This window comes from Esox lucius, chromosome 14, assembly GCF_011004845.1.
Source record: "Esox lucius isolate fEsoLuc1 chromosome 14, fEsoLuc1.pri, whole genome shotgun sequence".
Lineage (NCBI taxonomy): Eukaryota > Metazoa > Chordata > Actinopteri > Esociformes > Esocidae > Esox > Esox lucius.
Genome location: NC_047582.1, coordinates 29,224,860 through 29,242,710, shown reverse-complemented (window position 1 = coordinate 29,242,710; position 17,851 = coordinate 29,224,860). Strand labels below are relative to the sequence as shown.

The following is a 17,851-nucleotide window of genomic DNA, read 5'->3' as shown; positions in this document are numbered from 1 at the left end:
TTCCACATACTGTAGCTCCTATAATGATTAGCATATGAAAACAGATTTTTTTGGTTGGGAGATGATTAGCTACTGAAAAGAAGAATGAAACTGTAACAGGAGCCAGATGTTTAAAGGGAGTGTCTCCATCCTTCTTCGGTTCAACAGAAGTTGAGGCCTTACAATGCATTACTGTATGGAACTGCCCTGTGGGATGAGGGGGACCGCTGAGCACAGCTTCACATGGCTCTGGATGCTGCTGTCAAGCGATTTGTTAACCACAGCTAAATAGATTTTCCAGCAATCAGGAACAACAAGGTCCTCCCTGCTGCAGGTTTGTCCTCTCTCTTACAGACCCGTCCTGGCTGCAGTAATGTCTCAGACAAGATGGTGAAGAAAACCTTTTCCCACATTTCACCTGCACACTATCTTTCATCTAACCATTTATTTTTGACATATTATCTCTTTCTTCCCAAACCACACATGTACATATACACTCTCATGATTGTTGATATATAGACCATATTTATATATACAGTACATATATAAAAGCTTTGAACTAAGGGAGTGGTGTTTGGGAGTGATGTATACTGAGTGACAACATAGAGAACCTTTTTATGAAGCCTCCACCACCAAGCCCAGTTAATACTCATTTTAATGCCTCTTTTCTTCATTTCAAAATTAGACAACAATTGAAATAATGCCACATGAATTGTTAGGAGATTCCACAATAAAAGGCCCATGTTGGCAATTTAAAAGTCCTACATGTTTAAGCCCTTTTATGATTATATTCAATAAGGGATAATGGAATAATGGAAAAATTGGGTAGAGCGCTACCAGTGTTTTAATTGACCCTAAAAAAAGGTTCCTGATTTATGTTATAATTGCCTCTTTAAACCCAAAACCTTACACAAGCCTTGTAGTTATTCCCATGAAGTCTAATGATTTATGTTGGAGTTTGTGGGGCTTGTGCCATTCTGACTGGAGAACACAGGGCGGCTGGATCAGAACCACATGAATGAATTATAAGTTATGGTTAATGACACAACGAACTGGATCACGAAATGGGCTTCACGAAATTGGGATTTTATGTGACAACAAGGAGTGGGGAAACCTGTTCAAAGTCCTATCTGAAAGACGGCGCCATTTTTTCAGGGGGACGTCTCAAACACCCCTCAAAGCAGCATCTGCTCTCCCATCCAGGGGCTGACCTGGACTGACCCCGCTCAGCTTCAGAGGCAAGCAGTGGCGGGCCGGGTTGCCTGGGGCTGGGAAGCACCACTCGAATTTGCTTAGCCTCGAGGGAGAACAATTCATCCGGAAACATAGCCTGGTAACACACAGCTGGGAACAGAAGCTGGGAACAGAAGCTGGGAACAGAAGAGGCTGAGCTTTTCAGGTAAAACCCCTGGAGCAAGCTTTGCCCCGAATTACATAAACACCTAACCATTATGAAAATAATGCAAATTCAATTAACTGCTAAAGCAGCAGTTCATTGCGGTAGCAGCAGGTAAGGTACGGTCAGGTGAAGTCAAAGACCAGGTCGAGTCCTGGCACTATATAGGATGGGCTGCCAGCAGGGGACAGCTCCCTATACCATGATGAATAAGATATTTTGATATCCAAATATACAACGCGGTCTTAACAAAGTTCTGTTACATGGCTCCTTCTAATATCCTCGTATCAGTCTTAGTTTTGACCCACCTGCTTATATTAACTCTTTTCTTATCTTTCTGTTCCTCAGGAGTGAAAGGAAGTCTGAGCTTGCTTGGCCTCTCTCACTTCCTCCAGGCATACCCACTTCTTCCAGACACAAGGTTGAACAGAAACAGGAAGACCTTGTTCATCAACTAACTTCGATTCATACACTTGAGATGCAGGATGACCAGGCAAAAATTATAAATAAGTTTGTTACTGTCTGTACATTTGTCTGGCGTGAAATATCTGCAGCGGACGTCCCTGAGGGGGTCGAAGAAAGGTTTGGAGTTAATCTCATCTGACTTGAGAGAACAGTCAGGGCCCATGGGCCCTGTGGCCTCAGACCCATAGGTAATACATGGGAATAATAACTGCAGAGAATAGATGAAAATACTCAGGAATAGTTTTATTGCCAAGTAATTTTCACAACAAACTTACCTGGCAATAAAACTGACCTGCAATATATTAATTATGAAAGTTATTATTTAAATGTCTGTCTGGTGCGTATTTTGTGGGCATTTTGAATTGTTGAAGTAAACTGCAAAAGTGAATTAAAAGAGAAACACACAACTAGCGATGAGAAACATCCCAAATATTTGGATCAGACCCTCCTTTTCTGATATCTTTGCGGCCAAAAATGTGTGTACTCTACATTCTCCCCTATAACAGCAGCTGTCTTGAGAAAATGAAGCAAGAGGTTACACTGCACTCTTGTTCACCAACCTGTGAAGTGAAGACACTGGCCCAATTCTATCTGTTCAAAATGATTTCTACCCAGGTGCAATTCAAGCTGGGTTGGCAGTCTAATAAAGAAAACATTCAGACAACAATATTTTCTAATGGAAAAACAAGGTTGCACTCCTCTCTACAGCGTGTTTTTACGCAGAGACAGAATGTTATTTTTCCTGTTGAAAGTCAGGCCTCTCGCCGTGTGTTTCCTCCCAGAATGCCCCGGTCGCCCTGTAGATGTTCACCTGTGGTCAACCTGGCCTCGTACCTTTACCGGTTCCGGGGATGTATCACAGCGGCGCGCCGACCTCTTGCTTTCCTCCGAATGGGATGGTTGATGTGGGGGTCAGCTGGCAAATGAAGGGGAAACCACACAGCCCGTGCTGGTTCCAACTGGTATTGGAGTGGATCCATTGTGGACCATGGTTTCAGCAGGGGCTTGGGCAGCCAAGCAGTAAATAACAAATGTGAAATGAATATTTAATATAAACACAGCCTCTTGGCCAGTCCAGTTGCACGGCTGTAGGTAAGTCCTTCGCCGGATACAGATGTCCTTAATTAGGGTCACATTTCCCCTTGGTGAGGGGCTTTTCTGTGCGGATGTGAAACGTGTCATGAAAGTCGGTTGGATTGTGTGAGTGACCTCTACCCACCTACTGCTTTTGGCGAATGGCAAGACTAGTTCTTGTGAACTACAGCAGGAGATCAGCACAACCTCTGACCTCACCACCATCATCACACAAACACACACACAGAGGCGCCTCAAGGCCCCCGACCTAGATGCCTCAGCAGAGCTAGGGCTGCTCAGGGGTGACCCAAACTCAGGTGTTTTGATCCTTAGAAGTCCTCTGTAGCCCCAGGCAAACGTGCTTTGCCTGTTTCCCCCCAAATCCCAGGGCCATACAGAGAGGCATTGAGTGCTGCAGTGACCTCAAGGAAAAGCGAATGTGGTGCGAAACAAACTCCCAACTCCTTAATCCCTCCGGCGAGTGAATGGGACAAGAACACATCTGTGTTCCCCACTGGACTCTGAGTGGGGCCCTGGCTCGCTCTCTCTGACACGCCGAAAAAAACAAACCAACTGGCAATGCCCTCTGCGCCAATTTGGGCATGTAAAGGTGTGGGACGGTGTCCAGCAGACTGCCGCCTCCTGGCACCAGGGGCTTTGTGCCAGCTCAGCTGACAAGATGCTGAACAGACATTTCAATTCTCGTGCTTAATGTACTGATTCACATGCATGTCACACACTTTACTTGATGCATAACAATCGTGGCATGTCTGCTCACAGTCACCGCTGTGTCATTACAGGAGGCAAAACTTGTCATGAAATCTCATAATGTTGTCATAAATGTCTGACATCAGTTACATTAGGAACAACGTTCTGCCCTGAGTGGTACATTTAGAAACTTTAGTAGATGTATATAACAGGTCCAACTATATGTGTCATGCTATGACATGATTATGACTGGTGGCGGCTGGACTTCCCAGAGGCCTCCTTGCAAGGTCAGAACTCGAGGCCCCTCCTCCAAATTCCTCAAAATGTAGCTTATACCACTGATGGCTGTCTACCTTTACCCACGCATATTCACTAGTGGAAAAGAGAGAAATAAATAAAAAGGTTTCAACTACAAAAGCACAATCGCGTCAGCACAATTAACGGACAGCACTATTTAGGCTATTGATCATTGATCAACACCAACAACAAAGCGTGAAATTTCCTAAATGTATTTACCCAGTGAAAAATACGTTATTGCACACCCATTATTGTTCAAGCAGTTTCATTGACATGGATGGAAATATCAGTTTGAAACGTAAGAATGAGGGGAGAACAGAAGATTAAAAAACGTGGGGATAGGCCTACCCGCGTCTCCTGACACTACACCATAGTCTTTGCCGTGGCGGATATTGGGATGATCATGACAAAAAGGCACTTTCCAAAATCTTCCTATCCAACTATCGTAGTTACATTTGACCACTGTCCCAATGATAATTTCATCATTTATTCATTCATCATCAATTTTTTTTCTATTTCGTTTCGTCTGTTATTGAGTCAGTTTTCGTGTCGTCAACTGCCACTGAATTTTTTTTATTTTACGAATATTTTTGACACTATTTTTGTTGTCGAAATAAACACTGATTTCGCTTTGGGAAGGTTGGTTGCTGGTGAAGAAGTGCTGCTGCATGCTACCGCCAGCGACAGTGTTTCGTCTGTGGAGGTGCTGATGATAGCTTCCTCTCCGGCCTGTCTGAAAAATGACGTAATCTTAGGGTGTTTGTTTTACGCGAGCTTGTTCAGACAATATTACTGCTGCGCTTTTGAACACATAATTTTATTTCACTCACGTCTACCGGTATCTATCAAAATGTAATGATTATCAATTTTGAAAGCAGCTTAATGCACGTTAGATACGCAAAGGTAATTGTTGCCAGATTCAGGGATTCTTACACAATTTAGCCACTTTTCAACTGGAACGGGGAGGAAAATCTGTTATGTAGCCTACTTCATGGGCTTCCTTTACCTGGCAGAGTTTTCTCGCCCTCGAATATATATATTTTGATATAGGCCTATCTTCATTTTTGCTAGGCAGGGCACGGCCCTTGGTGTGTTAAAGGAGGTTTTGGACGGTTTAACGTAATGCGTTCGTACATTGACCAACCACTAGTCGATGGCTGCTCCAGCCGCTTCTGTGTAAGGGCTTTCTTTGCCTATCAAACTCAGTCATTTAATGGGTCACTGACGTATCCCTGTCACCCTCTGAGACAAATCCACAGAATCAGAATCTGGCATGGGAACATTCCTCTTTCATCTCTCCCTACCCTCTTAGCTTTAACAGTACTCCCACTTTCAACTGACCTTGAGCTCTTTTCAACTTTATGTTGTGTCTGTTTGTTCGTATTTTTGTGCGTGTGTAGTCCATTTAGACTGAATGGGGAGCATTATTGGTATCTGGGTGGAAAGGTGCAGTCTTATGGTCAGACCTCTGTGGATTTAATGTCTTCCTTTAGCTCTTTTTCTCTACTTTGTAGCAAGCCTTTTGATGAGGTTTAAAGACATCAAAGGAACTTCCTGAAATGCCGTCATGCCACCCCTGCCAGGAAGGTCCTTTTTATGGAATAAGGATGTGTCTGCATTCATGTGGTATAGGTGGAATGAGGCAGCACGGCCTGATTGGCGGCTATTCTGTCCGACAGCCAGCTAAGGCATTAGCCTGGCATAAAAACAAGCCAGCCCAGCCTTGAGGCTACTTCTAAAAACACATTATGTTATTAGCTTTATGGCACAGAGACCAACAACAAAGATAACCCAGGTACTGCGATGATATTGCCTCAAAATGGGCTTTACAAACAGGTTCTTGAGCTAGACCACTCCGCAATTACCAATTCACATGACACTAAAACACCTTCTTTGTCCACTTCACATATCTTTACATGATCTAATCGCTGCCATGTCCTCCTCTATCGTGCTCTTCAAACCAATTGTTATTTTTAACATGGATGTTTAAATGGACGTTCATCTTGTACTTGGGCACTTGAGAACGTCTGTTTGAATCTCGAACCAGCTGTATCAGCACACCTGGGCATGTCGGCCCCACAATGAAGCATCTATGAAAATCCAGGGGGGGGTTGGAAAAGTTACGGACTTAAAGAAGCAGGTAGTGGGCTTGTTGCCTACCCCTCGGCTTTCAACGCTCGCATTAAGAAGGGTCAAAGTATGCAAAGCCCGCGATGGAACTTGCAGTGTCATATCACTTTAAACGCTCCTCTTGTTGGCAAAGGATTGGAAGACATAAGGTGAATGAAGGCTGCCATTGTATCCTCAGTTGCTCTGCCCAAGTTCCACCTGGAAGGTTCCGATGGCGTCGCGTCATTGGGAGGCCCTCAAGGTGAGGCTGGACAGGGTAGGTGTCATCTGCCAGCGAATGTGATCCATCAGCGCCACGGCGGACCAGAATTTGAAACCATCGTTCACAGAAACACAGGTCCACTCCACGATAGGCCAGTTACTCTTTTTGGTGCTTCAGGTTAACGTTATGATGTTATAATGTTTTGAAGTCCAAAAGGCACTCCAGAAAGGGGTGCAGTGGGACAAATGTTTGTGTGTGTGATTTTGTGCATGTGTTTAAACCAGCTGCATTTCTTACTCTGTCTCCATTTGTTGTTTTAAGGACTGAAACTGAAAAGTGACATTATTTAGGGACAGATTATTGTAAAAAATATTTTACTTCACAAATCAAAACTGTATAAAGGTATAGAAGAAGCTGGTAGTTTCAGTACTTGGTTGTTTGTTGCATCCTTCCTGGGTGACAAAAATGCTTGGAAACCAGTTTGCATGCTTATAAAATATATGATAGCCTACATTGCAGAACAATGGAGGTTCATGATCATTGCATTCCTTTCCAGTACTTTTTCCAGTAAGGTAGACCTCATTCAGTAGACTTGTCATTGTTTAGTCAATAGGCTGTTGGTCGACTAAGATTTTTTTTGTCACATGGACATTTGAGAGCGATCTGATTCCCACCTGTACCAGACCATTGTGTTGGACGCCAAACAGAGACAGACTTGTGCACTGCTCGAGTAAACATTCAGAGGACATTTTCTGTGGGCTTGGGGATGTTGTAATCCATCACTCAAAAATGAATGAGCTACTGAAACGGTTTATGTCTATATTTTGATAGAAAATGGTGCAACATTAATTAAATATAATATTTTTTCGAACCAACGTGTTTTCCGATTTGGTAGGTATGTTAGGCCTAGCTTAACACCGAACAACCTCTTTCATTTCTTTCTTTTTTTTCCACCCGTCAGGTGTGAACTTAAATGTGTCCAAACATTTACTGTCTCTATAGCACGGTTTCCCAATCGTCTGGCAGTAGTGGTACGGATGCGTTCTCCAACATGTGGAACTTCAGTAAATGCATTCTCCCGTGGTGGTCATCAGTCGCTGTCTTAGGTTCTGAAATAAAAGTTTCCTGTTTAACTGCCGCGCCCTGCTGTGGTGGAAGTTCAACAATATTTTTTAATTTGTATGCTACTTGGACCATGGTTACAAAGTGGTAATTGTTGTAGCCTATCGGTGTTTAGCAACATCAAGACAAAAAATGTAGAGTAACGTGAACTGTTGCTGTGAGTCAGATATGTTTTTGTATTTCTGGTTATCTTGTCATTTTTTTAATTGCTAATTTGTTCTCTAGCCTATTACTCAATCTAACAGTGCCTTAAAGCATCAAACGACTTGGTTTTATTAAAAGGGAATAAAATGTGTGTATTTCATTCAAGTAATTTTTGGACTGTCTCGCACGCAACTCTTATCTAAAGAGAGCATGGTCCAGTCGGGTTGAGCCAGCGCGAGCGTATCGTCTTCTGGTTATAGAGGCGATCGACATGTTGACCGCGCCCTCCATTTACAAGCTCTACCCACTGGCGGACACGCACAATTTGTAACTCACTGTTACCTATTTGCACTTTTTTGTTTTGATCCAAATCTTTACGCTGACGTTTTCACTCCAACCTTGCGTTTAAAAACAATTACGATGTCGGACTTTAGTTAATTACTGTAACGTTAGCTGAAGATTACTTCAAGTTTTTCGCTTTAAGTACATTGCTGTACTGTACTCAATGTGCTTGCACTGCCACGTAGGTCACAAGCAAATTGGTTAAAACAATGCAGTCTAATGTAAATGTGTCTTACCTGTAAAGTAGTGTTTACCGCGCACATTCGTGATGAAGCTGGGTTCCACAGGTTACCTGAGGCATATCACATTGGATGGCCTGGAGCCTCAACGCTTGCCTTTGTGGCTCTGTTTTTTTAATTTGGTAGCACAGAAAAGTCATGGTCGGGGTCCTTGCTATTCTTAGAGTTGCACCCCGAGACACAACACATTTTTGGTATTGTATTTGACCATTTCAAAAAGAGCACTGATAGATCACGGAAAAACTAGATTTAAATTTCAATGAGAGATCATTCGAATCTCGGTAAACCCCAAAAAAAACATTTTTGGCCGGGGACACACCTACTTTCCAGTTTTTCTCCTGTTCCATAACCCGGCTCCAACCCAATGGTGTCTCTGTGACACACTCCACTTCTTCCCTCTTTGCATCGAGGTGCCAGTGGAAACACCTCAAGATGGCGTCTGTGGAGAGATGGGACGGTGTGTGTCAGCCAAGGCCGGGCTAAAGCAAACAAGCCTACATAGTTTGGAAGGGCTATGATGCATTGGCCTGTCATGGCGGAGAGTTTTAGTGAGTGCACAAAGCCGTGTGTGTGCCAGCCAGGTCCGTGTTCCCCTACTACTCCGTCACATGGAGTCTCCTCCGCTCACGTGCTGATACACCCGCACACACACGCACACACACACACACACACACTGACGTACGTAGGCAACATGGACATTTTCACCTATGGACACACCTGCACACACACTTATTTACCCACACAAACAGTACACGAGACCTATGCTGTGTGGACAAGTTCACACACAGATATGTCATCTAGACCCTTTCATATGCACACAGCTATGAGTGAATAATATTTTGACCGGAATACACACACACACGTACGCGCACACGGTCTACTTGAGTTCCTGTTGAGTCTTCGGTAATCATAGAGACCCATCCCAGTCTCAACACAGGAACAACGGGATCAACACTGATGAAAGCACAACCGTTTTAGGGTCAGGACGTCAAATTAATTAGAACGAGTCTTTGCTTGAAGAATGTCAATGTTCCTTGCTATATCTGCCGATGATTTATTAGCTGCCTGCACAAAATCTTTAAAGTTTTGATTAATTGGACGGAAAAACAGGTGGTTGTTTGCCTTGGCGGAAATGTCACATATTTTCCACATCACTTTGCCTCTAAACAATATCAGAAGGGCCGGTGGAGATGCGAGACAGCTCGTGGCGTTTAGAAATCCGATGTGAAGCAATGAAGGTACATATTTGTGGAGTTAATTTGGGAGCTTGCGGTGAGGCTGTTTTTCCCAGTCTCGGAATGTGTTTTCAAGCCAGAAGTGGGGCAAAAAGAGGGACCCGTGAAGACACAAATAAGTTGGGATTGTGAGGTGTCCAGTACATCACAGTCGGACATGCAGGCATTGTCTTCGTCTAACCAATTTCAGAATCCATCGCCCTAAACACAGCTTCTGTTGCTGTTTTACACACACGCACACACACACATACACAAACACACATGGCCACCTCATTTCGAACCAACACACATCAACCTTCCAAACCCCTGCAAACCTCTGGACTGTCCAGAGACTTGTGCCACCGCCACATACAGCCACTCTCTCGTACAGACAGGCCCCAGTACCTTATCCACACATGAAGAGCCCCCCTCAAACCAAGGTGGGAAGCATCAGGGAATAAATCCTACAAACCAAACATCACAGTCTGTTTCCGAACCGGTTTCATTTGGTTTGTTGGACCGCGCTCCGTCTCCCAAGCTGTGTTGAAATCGCTTGGTGGTGGTCATTTGAATGTTTTTTTTTGGAGGGGTGGGGGTTGTGGTACCTGTCACAAGACAATTTACTCATGCTCTGTTTGCTAATGTAATCGACCACACTATGTCTGGCTTGCCAGACTGTGGTTAATCCGTTCATTTCCATTTTCAATCAGTTTGGCTGTTTTGTGTATTGATGTAGAACAGAGGAGGAAGTTACATATTTGTGGGGGGCGCAAGATTAACATAGGAAACACATGATTTGGATGTTAAATTGTGGGCCAGGAATTCAAGCCAGTAGATCTCTAGCGTTCTGCACCCGCACCTTAATTCACAAGTGCATAAACACACACACACACACACACACACGAAAGCACAAGAAGAGCTCTGCACTCACGTACAGGTGTGTGGGACCTAAACCCTAGATCCACCTGTCCTTCCATCTCCACACTGTGCAGGCTGTTCTTCTCTCAGCTGTGAGAGGCTTATGAAACGGATGGTGATGTATGGCCGACCCCCCTGACCCCGGAATATTACCCCTGGACGATGTCTCCCCGGATGGATGACAAGCCGTCAGCCAACTGGACAAAGTCGCCCTCGGATGGATGACAAGCGGTCAGCCAACAGGCCTCGCATTGTGCTTATAACAGAGTCACCTGCCTATCCTTGCTGTTTTTTCCCCACCGCTTTTCAGCCGCAGTCCGGCTGCACCAACCAATTAGGACGGCATGAACAGGCATTTTGCCGCAGCCGAGAGGCCGTAATACGTATGCAGCCAATAAACGTGGCCTGGACCACGATCCTCCGCTATCGAACACGCCGCCGCTGCGCAAATCCGCACTGACAGCGTCCGCTGTGACGCCATTTGTTCGCCGCCGGCTCACCAGCGCACAACGTTTTAGGTAACGGGCATAATTCTAGCCGAGCCGGGAGCGCTCGGCTCTCACACATCCGGACGCGACCCCGGGCCAAGCACGTCACCGACCCTGGCTGGAGGTATGTGCCAGGTCAGTGTGATGTCCTGGCGGTGTGGTCGGAGCGCGGGCCCCCGTCCGGCAGACTGTCTGCTGCTCTTTGCAGAGGAACCGACCAAGATGTGCTAAATGACATTTCCTGTGTTTCGCAACGGCGACTACCCAACGCCTCCGCTGACGCGAGGACTTCCTCGCTCGAGTCAAACATAAACATTTCTCTGGGCCGTTTTTCGGTAACATCCCCGCGGGTTTGGACAATGGAGATGTTCTTTTGAGCCTGTGTAAACAAGAAGACGCGAAGGGCAGGGAACCTTTGTCTCCTGGAATGTGTTTGTGGGGGAAACTTTTTTGGGGATGACGTGGGTTCGGGGACAGCCCGTGTGTGTGCATAGCTGTGTGTGAATGGGCCTCCGTACTTTCCAAAGTCTTTCTAAACCATTGATAAATGAATATGTACAGGGCGCTCAAATAAGTCAACAGTACTGAACACACATGATGTACTGTGTGTGAAAACACGTGCAGCCGACAATGTTTTGGATATGTCTAATAAAGTCACTTGCTCGGGTTAAACTGGATGTGGTTGATAAGTGTTCCTTTAAGTCTTCCAATCTTAGAAATGCCGCTCTATTTGGATCTGTCCTTAAGCATGGTTTTAAAGACACTCTAGTGGTTGAATGGCTCGGAAGTGCTGTGTGCCTGTGGACGAGGTTAGTTGCCTAGAAACAAACAAGAAAGCTCGATTGGCTAGTGAATTCATTACAAGTATTTTGAGATACCCTCCTCGTCTTTTTCATGTTACTTTACCCCCCCCCCCCCACACACACACACACCCCAGCCCACCCACATCAGTCTTTGCCCCATCATTGTCTGGCTTGTTTCCCACCCTGACACCGTCTGACTTTCTTTGTCCAAACCCTCTGTATGTCTGCCCCCCCCCCCCCCCCCCTTAGCGTCTGAGAATGGGCTTGTGAGTTGTGATGATGTCACACAGGGATGTCTGGCAACCTCTATAAAATGGATTGCCACTGGGAAAACCTCTCCATGAAGTTGCGAAGAGCTTGAGGTGAGCTGTGCTTACTGCTGCCATCTCCGGTCGAGTTGGGTTAAGATTTGCTTCTCAGGAATCGCAAACACTGACAGGCTCACCTGATTCACATTTTGGACGGATGAAAAGATACAAGGAGAGCTCATTTCAGAGCAGTTAACAAACAGCTACTCAACTCCTACAGAGGCGTTCATCATTTTAAGTGCCAACACATTTTGGAGAACCTTTACCAATTTTATTCAAAACAGTCATCTTTTCCTTTTGGACGATGACGCTACAGGAAAACATCTCTTTGCTGGTGTACCTATTGTACACTGTTGTTTCGGTAAGTAGATTTCTGTTATTTGTTGTGTGTGATTTACACTCTTCATTCAAATGAACATGTGATGTCTTCAGATGATCCGATTCACTAAACCCTTTCTACAGCGTCCTTCATAACAATTAGATATTGATTGTTATTTTTAAATGACACATTCAGTTGTGCATTTGGTGACTGAAATAAGGAGACAGAGATCCTTGAATATATGAATAATTAACAAAAGTTCCCCAGAAAGAAATACCACTGGATACCTTTTGAGTTTTAATGCGCTAGGCGCTCCAGGGTGATCTGATAACATCAGAACCGCGTCCTATCATAACAAGGCGTCCTTGTGCCTCAGTGTCTGTGTAAGATTAGAACCAGTTACCAGGCTGGGAGATCATTCCAGTGTAAATGATTAGGATGATCAGAGTGAATATTCAGATCATTAAGACAGGAATCTCAGCTCGGGGTTCGCTGATATTTAAACGGCCAGTTCGATACTGTCTGTAAAGAAGATATCTATGAGGACTATTTCGGTAAAACTAATCTACTGCATGTATCCCCCCCACCCCCCAAAAAATTCAAATGTCCTCTGAATGTTTACTCGAGTAGTGCACAAGTCCGTCTCTGTTAGGGCGTCCAACACCAAAGAGAAGCCCCCCCCCCCCACCCCCAACAACACACACACACTCATTATCAATGTTCCTGCTGCGTTTCCCAGGTGCAGGGCGGTTGCCCGCGGCATTACCCGTGCCCTGCCCCCCCTCCTTCATGCCCGCCGGGTGTCAGCCTGGTCATGGACTCCTGTGCCGGTTGTAAGGTGTGCGCCATGCAGTACAACCAAGACTGCAGCCCTAGCAAGCCCTGCGACCACATCAAGGGCCTGCGCTGCCACCTAGGGGCCGGAGGAGACCCGGAGACGGGCCTGTGCCGGGGTAAGGGGCTCCGACGTGACTGTGATCGTCAGCGCCTATCCACCTTCTGATTGGCACGGCGCTACTGTCGGCGAGCAAAAAAAAAAACAAATAAATAAACTCGTAGCGAATGCAAGGTCGCCGATGTAGTGTGGCGCTGAGTCCTAACGCCGGGCCTCTCGTGTTGCTCCTCTCCGCAGCTGAGGTGATGGGTCGTCCCTGTGAACTCGACGGCCGGGTCTACCAGCACGGCGAGGATTTCCAGCCCAGCTGCCAGCATCAGTGCAGCTGCATGGACGGTGTGGTGGGCTGCATGCCCCTCTGCCCGCACCAGGTGCCCGTCTCGGACTGGCGCTGCTCCAGGCCCAGGCTGGCACGGCTGCCCGGGCGCTGCTGTGAGGAGTGGCTGTGTGACGACGACAACCGCGTCCAGGAGGACTCCAGGGAGGTTGACCGGGTGATGCCGCCTCCGCAGCCCCGGCACCCCGACGTGGCCAGCAACGAGCTGCTGGTGGCCCCCACCCCCTGGGACTCAAGTGCTGGAGCCCCTCAGCAAGGTACACGGCGAAGCTCATTTGTAGCGATGCAATAAACCTTCGCGGTATTCGGTATCACCCAGGGGAGAATGCCGTTCCTCATGTTTGTTACCCCCTTACAGAGTGGATCTCGTCCCCCCAGTCGCACGCCATACTTCCCTCAACGTGCTTCCTGCAAACCACCGATTGGTCACCTTGCTCAGCCACCTGTGGGATGGGCGTATCCAGCCGAGTGACCAATAGCAACGCGGAATGTCGGCTGGCCAGGGAGACGCGGCTGTGCCAGATACGACAGTGTGACCTCGGCCTCAGCTCTTCCACAGAGGTAAGACATGACCGGTATGTGGCATGAGGAGCGCTCAGTTTTCATGGCAAGACGGAGGACGGCCTGGGTCAACCAGTGAGAATGACACGGGTAACTGAGCAGTAGTGGCAGTAGCATGGTTGTATAAATGTGCTCCCGTCAGGGTGGACGTGTTTTGACGTGTCCTTCCTCTTGCAGCGGGCAAAGAAGTGCCAGCGCACAATACGACCTCGCAGGCCCATCCGGATCACGTTCATCGGATGCTCTACTGCACGCCGCTACCGTCCTCGCTCTTGCGGCTCGTGCGCTGACGGTCGATGCTGTGCGCCCTCCGTGACGCGCACGGTGCGCCTCCGCTTCCGATGCCCAGCCGGCCGACAGGACTTCAGCCGCGACGTCATGTGGATCCAGCGCTGCCGCTGTGGCCAGACCTGCCGGAGTCAAGGGCCTGCATCCCTGGGCCCCCTCAGCCTGCCCAACGACATCCACACCTTCACCCACTGAGACCCACTGGGCCCCCTCAGCCTGCCCAACGACATCCACACCTTCACCCACTGAGACCCACTGGGCCCCCTCAGCTTGCCCAACGACATCCACACCTTCACCCACTGAGACCCACCGGGCCCCTTCAGCCTGCCCAACGACATCCACACCTTCACCCACTGAGACCCACTGGGCCCCCTCAGGCTGCCCAACGACATCCACAACTTCACCCACTGAGCCTCATCATTGCAGGACTTGGCATCGTCCTACTATTAGACCCTGTTCCTTTGGCTCGGCCTGCCCTCGTACCAAACTGAAGCTTCGTTCAGCTGGGGCAAGGGCACTGATTCAGTGTTTTCTTTTTCAGGTGTTTTGTTTTGTACACAACCCTGCTTGGAGTGGCTGGCAACTCACAATATTCCACAACTAAATCTCGGCAGCTCCATTAAACCAGCGATGGATTAAAATACTTTAAAGTAAAACAAATGGTTGTTGCTGTATGTGGTAATGGTGACTTGGTAAAGGGGTACAAGGACAATGCGAAAGGTTCAACTCAATCTCAGACACATTTCTCTGTTTTGAGGAGACATGTTAAGTAGCATGATCTTTCTTTGTGGTAAAGGTGTTTATTTTCCATTTTGTTTCTTTTCTGTACATGACCAATCTGTGACCAATAACGTGCATCCTTTTATGAAAGATACATTTCCAATGAACATTGTGATGGGTGAGAATGTAAATACGTGTGTGGTCTCGGTTCATAATTAGAAAAATGAATTGCAACGGTCCTTCGTAGTGGTAACTTGTAAATATGTATTTAATGTTCTTTGTACAGTCTGGCATTGTTCATTTGTTAATCATTGAGTGTGTGTGTGTGTGTGTGCGTGTGTACTTTGTATATTGTCTATTTGTACAGACTTCACCCATGATGGAGTGTCATGTTTTGGATATCACCTCCTTTTTTGAGGTGCACAGAATATAGTGAGTGGAGCAATAATTTAATATGTTAATTTATGTAACTTTATTTTAATTAATATATTCCTTAGATGTCTTGTTATGGAAGTGCCTCTTGTAAAACTATGAAAATATATGTATTTCTACAAAAACAAAATGTGTGATATTTTGTCCCAAAAATGTTGGATGTTCACCAAATGTGTCACATTTTTGTACACAAACCCACACATGTAATGTGATTTGGTTTGATTACTGTACAGTCCAAAATTAGGCATCCCGATTGGAACTCAACTCCCAGCAGGCCGCTACTCTTTTGCCTGAATCCCAGCCACAGTTTGTTTGCCCCAACCAGACTAAGGACCTGTGTTGTCCCCAGTGTATTTTGTATATATATCAGTACTGATATACACACCTTTATAAAGATGATACAGTCCACATTGTCAGTCAGATTTTTAAAATGGGATCGGTACAGAGGCAGATGCTGACTTGGGGACTGTCAGGGGAAGGTTGTCGGCAGACCAGGGGGATAAACCCACCTGACAATGCTGTTTGCTGTGGAACTGTGGGCTAGGGTTAAGGCTTCCGTTCAAGTTCCTGTAGGTTTGTAAACAGCGTCCAGGCCCAGCTTCACCTGGCAAACATTGCAGCCGTTTCACAAATACCACACACTGTGTCCTTGTTCCTCAGGCCAGCCACTTTCCCCGGAGCGAAATGGCTTTTCCCCATGCAAAGATTTAATGTTGAGTAAGAGATGCACTGTGCTTTAGTTTCGAATGAATGAAAACACTAATCAATCTACATCAGAACATTTGAATAGCACTTCCCAGTGTTTATGGTAGGCCTACTCAATCTTATCACTTTTCATACCGCTGAATACAAAGAACGAAGAGTTTACAAACCTTCCCAAGAATGTCATTAAAACACTGTAACCATCTTTTACGTTCAAATGACTTGTACAGGGAGTTTGGGAGGCCTACGCCCACTCCCACGCTCCCTCCTCTCACTCTCTCAGACACATATCCTTTTTCTCAAGCATGCACGCACACACACACACACACACACACACAAACACATTTTTCTAAATCATTTTCTCCTAATTTTTTGGTTGTAAGATCCCAAGGTGACATGGGAGAACTTGGAGAGGTTGATCGTCAGGCAGACTGCAGTGTTTCTGGAAAAGTTGCAGGGGTTTGATGGGACAAATACGGAGCCCCGCCAACAGTGAGCAGAAGTATTTCAGAAGTAAGACGACAAGTGCCTGGATTAATACCTGTGGTGCATCTGGGATGAGGGTAACTCATACTTCAGGAATGTTTCAGAGCTTGACCCACAGAAAGACCCAGAGAAAGACAGGGGATTGTTGAGGGTCACCCCAAGATTATTTGCACTCTGGGGGGGGGGCACTGTGGAGTTATCAACTGTGATGGAGAGGTCTGAGAGCTGTCAGGAGGTTCCCAGAGGAACAGCAGCTCCTTCTTATTGAGATTGAGTTTATGGTGGTTCACCCGCATCCAAGCAGAGACATCAGCCAGGTACGCTGAAATGCCTGTAACCTCTGTGTGTCAGAATAGGGGGAGGAGAATCATATCATGGTATCATGAGCATGGTAAACAGAAAGGGGCGGGAACCGAGCCATGGGGGACACCAGCAGTCAATATTAGAATGGCATTCTAATTTAGCTCGACAAGTCAATATAGGTTGAGAAAGTATGTCAGTGATAGTTTCGGGAATTCATCAATATTCTTCCCCAGAGAGTTGTGTACTTGTGAATACTATTTTAAGGTCTCTGCATGCAAAAAGAAGGAGGTTTAGTGTTAGCGCAAATGCTAACCAGTGTTCATGCAATGAAGGCATGATTGTTCCTCAAGATCTCCAGTCGTTGCGTTAACACCAGTTAGCAGCTTCAAACTGGACTTGGATACATAGAGTTATCCACAATGTGTCCACCAGTTCACCTGACCTCTGAGGAAGCAGATAAAGAGCCCCGCTGCCAAATTAGGGGATGAAGGATGGGATGGCTACGCAGGAATCATTGGTGGGTTTATAAGCTGGCATGATATATAGGTGTGTTTGGCCTCCGTACTGGATGCAGTGTCATGCGCTGCCTTACAGGAGTGCAAATTGGCAGCGAGAGCAGACAGGATGGACCAGGCGTAGCGAAGCCTCACAGAGTGCTGTGAGTTTCAGCACAGCCCTGACGGAGGAACAGGAAGTGTGTCGGAAGCCGATGGGCTCCCAGGCAGGAGGTGGCAGGGTGACGGTAGAAGGCAGGGTCAGGATGGGTCACAGAGATATCAAACAGAAGCGTTCATTTGAGACCAGAACTCATTTGCAAGAAATTATGTCTTTCCACTGCTTGGGGGGGGGGGGGGGGGGGGGGGGTGTAAAAAACGGTCGATTGAGAAAGTGTCACGGCTTGGCTTGCTCATAAACGTCACTTCATCAAGAAATCCTGTGACATAATGTCAACACATACTGGAGGAAAGAGCAGCAGACA

The 17,851-nt window shown here is 46.5% G+C and overlaps 1 protein-coding gene across 2 annotated transcripts; it reads left to right on the top strand.

Annotated features, from left to right (window-relative positions):
• The first annotated feature begins 11,878 nt into the window (after positions 1-11,878).
• ccn1l1 (cellular communication network factor 1, like 1) lies at positions 11,879-15,477 on the top strand. Of its 2 annotated transcripts, XM_034297094.1 has the most exons (6): positions 11,879-12,190; positions 12,888-13,101; positions 13,281-13,637; positions 13,739-13,941; positions 14,119-14,427; positions 14,590-15,477. In XM_034297094.1, the coding sequence occupies exons 1-5, from the start codon at positions 12,134-12,136 to the stop codon at positions 14,422-14,424; spliced, it is 1,137 nt and encodes a 378-aa protein (XP_034152985.1). In that variant the 5' UTR covers positions 11,879-12,133; the 3' UTR covers positions 14,425-14,427; positions 14,590-15,477. The 2 variants fall into 2 exon arrangements, with proteins under 2 accessions (XP_034152985.1, XP_010888003.2); XM_010889701.3 differs by having other exon boundaries at positions 14,119-15,477.
• Positions 15,478-17,851: the final 2,374 nt, after the last annotated feature.

Bases quoted from the DNA above. Each gene is read 5' to 3' on its own strand.
- ccn1l1 (XM_034297094.1), top strand. From the start codon at position 12,134: ATGACGCTACAGGAAAACATCTCTTTGCTGGTGTACCTATTGTACACT. The intron at 12,191-12,887 runs GTAAGTAGATTT...TGCGTTTCCCAG, and splicing joins TATTGTACACTGTTGTTTCG to GTGCAGGGCGGTTGCCCGCG. The intron at 13,638-13,738 runs GTACACGGCGAA...ACCCCCTTACAG, and splicing joins TGCTGGAGCCCCTCAGCAAG to AGTGGATCTCGTCCCCCCAG.